An 8,963-nucleotide genomic window follows, 5' to 3' on the forward strand; every position below is an offset into this window, starting at 1 on the left:
TTACGTCGTATACCTTCTAGTTATTGTGTATAACTAACCTACTACGTAACTAACTAATATTATTATTATTATTATTATTATTATTATTATTATTATATTATATATATATATATATATATATATATATATATATATATATATATTATTCGCATTAAATTTGTGTTATTCCAATAAAGTTTGCCGATTTACAATAATTATCAAATCTTGATTAGTTCTTGTCGTCAATTTATTATCAGATTATCAGCAAATTTTGCGCAACAATTTAAATTGTTAATTGTTATGTTTTATTGGATTTTATCAGATATCTGTCATCAATTAATTGTTAATATAATATACAATATGTTGAATATAATATACAAAATTTGCATCAAATTTCCATAAAATGATGCCTTTTTATTAACAAAATTTGTTTTTAACAAACTTAGCTAACTGGGACTGTGTTCCAAAAAATTTACAGTTTATGTTTACTATACATGTTCAGCATTGGCAGTGAATTTTGGAACACAGCCTAGGTATTACCGTTGCATCAAGATTGATTGAACAGTACTGTTAAAAGAAACATAGAAGCTTTTTGATGCGCAGAAGCAATAGAGAATTCGTCACCGTTCGGTTAACCGGATGCATGTGACGATAATCGGGCCAGTTACACAAGTCGATCCACATGCGCGAGACAATTTTGTTGCTCGTACGTGCAATTGCACACTCATCTGAAACCTGCATTATCGCATTAATCCATTGCATTAATCCGACTCCAGTTTTTTGCCTATAGTGAATTATATTCATAGACAAGGACGATTATATATCTTAATTAAAGTGAGATGAAAATAAGAAAAGTGAGTAAATTTACTAGCATATTTATAATTTAATTGGTTCAATTCAATATCTAGTGAATTTTCTTATATATATAGTTTTGTGGTTTCCACCTCGTCATTTCAAATTAAATACACAATCGACCCCAAGTCATATTAGATTGGACTATACTCATGTCTTATCAGACAAGATACGTAGACGTTATTGATTGGACAAATAAGCAACTAGATCGGAAGGATCTCACTCCTTAAAAGAGGGACTCGAGCGAGCAGAACGCGACAAACTTTCAGAGAGCACGTGACTGAAGAGCACGATAAAGTGAAAACGAGGCATCATGTTCGTGACCGTAATTTTGGCGATTTTAACTGTTTTTCTTATTATTTTCGTATTAAGAAAGAGAGCAAAGTATCCGCCAGGTAATTTATTTTGGTCTTTAGAAAGTGAATTCAAAAATAAAGATAGCACCATGTTCTGTGAAATTAAATTTTATACATAATACTTAATTTTTTATTTCAATTTTTCGATTATTTAATAATAACTGACAAAGGACTATTTCTTATGCAAAGGAGATATTTTTTATTTGTTAATATAGTAAAATTGAATGTTACATTTTGATAGAAAATGATAAAGGAGAAATTAAAACAGATCTGTGTTAAATTAATCGATATATTAAAACTCGAAACGATTGTATTAAAAATTATAATAGAGATGTATAACGCGTTCTCTTTCTATCCAAGTAATTAAATAAAAAATTAAAAGTTTAATTTTTAATTTAAGTAACTTTTAATATTAATTCTTATATAATTTTCTTTATTATGTAGAGATTTGCTAGATTTTTAATTATTAAGCTTTCAGTTTTTTTTATTTTAATATTTTATTTCATTATTATTATTTTCTTGTTGGAAAACATTAATGGAAACGTTAATTTATAAATTCGTAAAAGTAGACATTCCACAAAAATTTTTAAAATAGGTATAAATTAAATGTCTACTTAATAATTTATAATCATATTTATCAGAACTATTTTTATGTAAAATATGCAAAACTTTTGTTTTATGTTATATATTATTATTAAGAGAGAAAAGCAGCATGTTTTTGTATAAAAATGTAATCAACTTTTCTGTCGAAAATTCATCAAAATTTTCAATTAACGGTTCAATCTCTTTTGTCATATGTACTAAATTTATATTGTACATTGTTCACGAAATATGTATAAAATAATTTTCTACTGCGCTTTCAACAAATTTAAAACAAAATAGGTACAAAATCGTTCTACATGAATGAAGATAAAAGATAATTTAACAATTGAAGATAATTCAAGGTCAAAACTTAAAATTGACTTCATCGCAATTTATTTAATTTATTAAAGAGAATGCGAAACAGAAGATAACTAACTTAGTGTTTAATCTATAAATTTAAATAAATTTTGACGATAATCTATAAATTTAATCGTAAATTTATAGGTCAATTCTAAGAATCATAAGATTCGTATAACTTATTCTCGTAAAACTCGTAAGAACTTATAATCAGTATGATTTTAATTTTATGCGTTTGTATCGTAAGATAATTCGTAAATATTTACGATTTCTTGTAAATCTTATGGCTAATAAAAAGCTGTTTGTAAAAATAAAGGTATAAAGGTATAAATACTTCAAAATTCTTATAAATCTTACGAGAATATGTTAGGAATCTTACAATTTTATTTAGACATTAGTTAAATAATAATTAATTGAAACAGGCTAGTCTAAAATAACATATCACAATTAGAAATTGGCAAATTGTCAAAATATAAGCATTACTATTTTTTCGTTGAAATCTATTTTTCAACAAATTATCTTAAACGCATATATATTTTCATTTATTAAATGTCTTGATTTAAAATCAATATAGAATAAAATCCACATTTTGTAATCAGAAAGCATTAAAATATAATTTTTATATTTACAAGAAAATCGACGTGTTGGAAGTCAATATGTATTTCAATGAAAGCCCGATGTATTAGATATTTTTCGAGAATATAAAAATAAATCGCTTTATTAAAAATAAATCAATTAGATTACACAGATAACTACGCGAAATAATTAATTGCTTTCAGTGAGAAAAATAATCAATATAAAATCAGCAAATAGTGGTTTTAAAAGATAATTGCTTTTAAAGTTTTGAACAAGTGAAACATATAATATGTTTATACGCGATAATATATATACAATATACGCGATAATGAACTAATCGTCATTTTTTAAAATTGCTAATTTTAAGAATACGTTTACACAAAAAATATATGAATTTTGAAGAATTCAACATGAAGAAATATTTTTTTGGAATTGTTAATATAATAGTTAAGTACGTCTGCGAAGCTGGCCTCTCATTTTCAAAATTTTAAAAAATAAGCGGAATTCCGATTATTCCCCGAAGAATTCTAGAGTTCTCTATTAATATTAGAAAGAGTTCCATTGATTAAAGTGATGAAAACACCATTTGAAATTTCGGGGGGGGCCAAGTTCACGATTCCGAAATATTGAAGGGCTATAATTTTTTTACTGTTCATTGTAGCACTATAGTTCATTAGGACAATAGAACTCTTTGAGAGGCAATCAGAACTCTAAAAAAAATACCAGATTTCTGAAAAAATTTTTTCAAAAAAAATTTTTTTATATTTCGGCCATACTATTATGAGTTCTGGTAGTTCCCCAAAGAGTTCTAATGATTATCCTCAATAATCGATGCGTTGAAACCTATATTTAAAAAGTTCTGGGACTTTAGAGTTTCGAATTTTTAATTTCTTTAAGTAAAAATTCGAAACTTTAAAGTTCCAGAACTTTTTAGATATAGGTTTCAGCGCATTAATTATTGAGGATAATCGTTAGAATTCTTCGGGGGACTACCAGAACTTTGCTTATTTTTTTTAAATTTTGTTGAAAATAAAAGGTCAGCTTTACAGAAGTTAGTTAAATATCTAATTTCCACATTGAAGGAACCGTAATTTTTAGGTCCTTTTCCTTGGCCGATTTTTGGAAATCGATATTATTTAGAAAAATTAACGCGTAAATTCGGTGGACAATACCTCGCATTTCTGGAACTCAGCAAGATATATAATAGCAACATCATAAGTTTACGTTTGGGTACCGACGATGTAATTGTTGTCACGAACAGTAAGTTTGTACACGAAGTATGTTTTAGCGAAATCTATGACGGACGTCCTTGGAATGAGTTTACAAAGCTACGAAACATGGGAATGAAAAAAGGTAACGAATCTGGTTGGAATTCATTATATTAGTTTGAAAGTTTTGAAAATCGAGAAAGAGAGAGAGAGAGAGAGAGAGAGAGAGAGAGTATTTTATGTTCTTATATATTTCATATATATTTCAATAATATAGAATTGTAATCTTATCAAACATACACAGATCAATATTTTAAATATTTATGAATAGAATTTATTTACACTTCAGCATATATAGTCAAGAAGGGGACTTGGTTTATAGAAATACTTAATACATTCACACTTACGTTCCTCTCTCACATTTATCTTAATAACTACATATATTACAATATTAACAACTACAAATCTAAGCTACTACTACTACTACATTCTCTTTTACCTATACATACTCTCTATATCATGACTATGTATTCACAGTTTATTATTATTGTCCAACTACACTATAATCTTATCTTATACTCATAGTCTTGTATGAGTGTAGTCTTGTATAGTGTAGTCTTACAAAATATTCATTCTCTTTACATTATCTTTATCTTTATAATTAGTCTCTATTTATATTTTTTCCATCCTCTCTTTTTCTTTTCTTTTCTTTTTATTATTCCTTTTCTCTATCCTTCAATAATTTTATTAGCGTTTTTCCTTTAAGTTCATTCAAATCTTCTCCCCATAATTTCCTTACAATTTGTCCTTATCCATCCCTAACTCTTTAAAACTACCTCTTGTCTCCTCACATTCTTTAATATAATGCTCTAGGGTTATAGATCATTCACTTTCACCACAGAAAAGACATTTTCCCTTTTCTATTCCTAGCCAGTATTTATTCTTCTCTTCTAAATTACATCTTAATTTAAATAACGCTCTTATCTCATCTCCTCTCTTCCATTCCACATTCTCCTTCCCAAATAATGGTACCCTATTCTTCATATTTATCTCTTTATAACTTTTATTATACCTTGATCTATCTATTCTTACTCTTTCCCATTGCCTCTGTAAATCTCTTTTCCTATTTATTAAATCTTTTTCAAAACTATTTTAAATATTTATGTATATGTGTTTAATGAAATTATAATAAATAAATTCGATTCGCACTATAAAGAAAGCTGATGGACAGGAAGATTATAACGAGGAGATAACCACTAGCTAAAATATTATCCCACAGATTACATGATTTCATTTGATTTCATACAATTTCATCTTATTACAAATAATTTTCTTCATTACATATGAAATCATTTGAAAAAATAAGCGATTTTATTTAATATTACAATGATTGCTTGTAATTGCATATGTAATTATCGAGTTATACATAGGGATTTCATATGAATTTTATAATGGTTTCGGGAACTCTGTTCCACGATTACATTAAGTGATTACCCCCTCGGATTATAAGAACCCTTAAAAATTAATCAGAAATCATTGGAATCAGGGATCACATTGAACGACGGCGCGGAATGGAAGGAATTGCGTTCTTGGTCAGTGCGTACTCTAAGGAGCGTTGGTTTCGCCAAGCAAACGATGATGGAGCTGATCGTGGAAGAGATGACGCTCATAATAGAAAAACTGGCAACCGGTGGCGTGCAACAAATACAATCTGCATTCGCACCTGCCGTGATAAATGTCCTTTGGATGCTGATTACAGGACAGAAACCATCCGAGAATCTCCCAAGGTATATACATATGTGAAATCGTCGACGAAACAATTGAAAAATACGCTTCCTCAGTGATATGGCACTTTCGCGAATTTACTTCCGGAGAACTCGAGAAAGGAAGTTGCAATCGTGCGTTGTCTCATGATTCCGTTATTACTTGCAGATTGCAGAAATTCCTGAATCTGATGGAGCGTCGTGCAGAAAAGTTCGATTTGACCGGTGGTATTCTAACCGCTTTCCCCTGGCTACGTTACATCGCGCCGGAGATGTCGGGTTACAACTTTCTTGTCAAGTTAAACAATGAGCTTAAGAACTTCCTAATGGTGCGTAATTTCGATATGTTAATTCAATTTTTCAGCTTTCTTATTAACACGACATATTTCGAATCTGTAGGATACTATCAATGAGCACAAGGAACAGTACATCAAAGGAAATGAAACAGATTTTATTGATTTATTCCTTAAGGAGATGTACAACAACGTAGAAGAACAGAGAGACAAAGTTTCTGTGTTTTCAGGTGCGTGCCCATTGTTACTTTCTATTACCGAGCAACATCCAGAAAACACTTCTTCTCGGGTGTTCGGTTCGCAAGGAAATTAACGCTTCCTCCCGCGTACTAGTCAGTGCATTAATGAAAGCACCGTGCACGTGAGAGAAAGCGTTCTCTTCGTGAGTCCGCTTGTCCGACATACACGTGATCATCTTTTCTGTTCTATTCAGACGACAATCTACTTATAACGTTGCTCGACTTCTTCATCGCTGGCATCAGCACCACGACAGCAACATTGGATAATCTCTTCTTGCAAATGGCCAATCACCAGGATGTACAACGTAAACTATACGAGGAAATCAATGATGTGATCGGTTCCCATAAGCTTCCTAAACTGGAGGATAGAATCAAGTATAACAACATAATTTTTACTTTAAATTTTAAAAGGAGCACAATATACTTTAAATCAATTTTTTTTGGGAGGCATTGTTCCTCTTATACCTAAGCAAGACAACAAGTCATTATGATATCAAAATTATGTCAAAATGATTCCAAAATGATCATTGAAAGTCATTTTTCAATCATTTCCAATTCATTTTAATATAATTTTGACGTTATTGTGACTTTTACTTGGGTACAACTCTCCCATTCGAGAAATTATTCAAACGTTCAATTTATGTTAAATTTCAAATTGATTATAGAATGCCCTTTACGGAAGCAATAATAACAGAGTGTCAACGTTTATTTCACGTCACACCTGTAATCGGGCCACGTCGTGTTCTTAAAGATACAATTCTCGACAACTACAAGATACCCAAGAATACTACTGTTTTGATGAATGTGTATTCAAACAATATGGATCCGAATTTCTTCCCCGACCCGACTTCATTTAAACCGGAGAGGCACATAAACGAGAATGGTGTTTATCAACAGCACGAGAATATTATACTATTCGGAAAAGGTTAATATAAATCACTAAATATTCTTTTAATTTAAACATTCTTTATAAGAAACAAATTTTACGAGATTTTTAAAAGGAATAACAGCTATAAAAAACTCAGACGTCGCGAAAATTCTTTTGCAAAACGAAAGTGATTGCTTCGTTTACGTTATTGATGCTTATTTAATTGCGTTTAAAACCATTCTTGTATACATCGTGATGTATGTACATAATTATGATAACACTTTTTTGTTTTCTTTCCGGGTACTTCTCAACTGAAAGGTCAGGTACGCCTTTCACGTTAAGGAAAAAAGTGGATGATACTCTCTTAATGTAACACTTGCGCGAAATCCTCTGCTCATTGAATAATTGCGATCAAGTTGAAATCTCGTAAATCGATTTTACAAGTTCCAAAAAAAATATATTTTTTTTCCTTTTAGGAAAAAGAAGGTGCCCCGGAGAAGCTTTGGCAAAATCAGCTACATTTCTTTTCTTTGTCGGGGTAATGCAAAAGTTTCAATTACTTCCAGAGCCAGGTAAAGGATTTATTCAAACAGAATTAAAAAGCGGACTTATACTCGCACCAAAGCCTTATAAAATGTTAATTGTTCCGAGGTAAGATAACATATATTATTCACAATATCTGTAAGATATCTATTATGTATGTTAAAAATTCTTAGTAATTTGAATTAATTATCAATTTTATTATTGACAATTATTATCGATTATGTTAGATCATAATCTTTCATTTTTTATATTGTTGTATTACATTTTTTGAGATATGTATATATATATATATAATAAAAAAAATAAAAGAAAATATATAAGCAGATTTTACACATTAATTCATCTGTTCTTTTTTTCAAAAATTCTTCTTCTATTTTTTTTAAATAGTATTAAATCACTATGTAAAATACTATTGTACAAGAATTTATTGATGTATGTATGAATGTTATACTATGAATGTAAATATAAGCTTTTACTAGTGATTAAAGTATTGCATAATAAACGCATTTTATTATAATTTATTACAAGACTGTTTTAATATATTTTATTACAATTTTATTACAAGATTGATTTTTCAAGGTTCTGTTTTTTCGCATGCTAAAACAAGACACCAAGCCAAGTTTTGATATCATGTTAGACGGAGAGAAAAGTTGGCTATCCATATTTAATTCTTTCAAGTGAAACACACAATACATCTTTTGTCTATATTAGATCGCGTGTGAGAGCTAGTAAATTGGTAAGAAATGCGCGCGTATTTCTATTAACATTTACATTGATTTATTGATTGTCATCTACTTTTCACACTCTAACATTTCAAATCGCACGAATATTAGTAATCAAAATCATGAATTCTTGCTGATTTTTCATGAAAAGTTCTATAATGCTATGTGCTGCGCATAAAATATATTTTAGATATATTTTATTAAAAATAATATTAGAAATAACTTTTAAAATTTCATTAAAAAATATTAGGTATGGGAAAAAGTTCGTGGCGTTTTTTAATGTCATCTAACGGGAAAAACGCCATGAACTTTTTCCCACACCTAATATTAAACATAATTTTTTAAATTTTTAATTTGAAAATGATATCTAATTATGAAATAATATAACTCCTAAGGAAGCACTTTCGTTCGTAGTCTCTTTGCAATTTTGTTATACGGAAAGAATAGTTTTATTTGAATAAAATTATATCGATAAGAACTATATGAATTCAAAAGAAAGTTCTACTTAAAAATTTTAATTAGATACAGATTTGAAAATAATTTTGTTAAATTATCAAAAATAATTAATAAGTAAAATCGATTTTTCTGTATATATATATATATATATATATATATATATATATAT

General features: G+C 28.8%; 1 protein-coding gene across 1 annotated transcript; it reads left to right on the forward strand.

The window, feature by feature from the left end:
• Positions 1 to 1,144: 1,144 nt before the first annotated feature.
• On the forward strand, positions 1,145 to 7,728 carry LOC105626689 (probable cytochrome P450 305a1). Its single transcript, XM_012207985.1, has 8 exons — positions 1,145 to 1,226; positions 3,801 to 4,055; positions 5,457 to 5,697; positions 5,843 to 6,002; positions 6,073 to 6,196; positions 6,400 to 6,580; positions 6,871 to 7,130; positions 7,550 to 7,728. Exons 1-8 carry the CDS (start codon positions 1,145 to 1,147, stop codon positions 7,726 to 7,728), a joined length of 1,482 nt encoding a protein of 493 aa, XP_012063375.1.
• Positions 7,729 to 8,963: the final 1,235 nt, after the last annotated feature.

Source organism: Atta cephalotes (assembly GCF_000143395.1).
Source record: "Atta cephalotes unplaced genomic scaffold scaffold00006, whole genome shotgun sequence".
In the NCBI taxonomy this organism is placed as follows: Eukaryota; Metazoa; Arthropoda; class Insecta; order Hymenoptera; family Formicidae; genus Atta; species Atta cephalotes.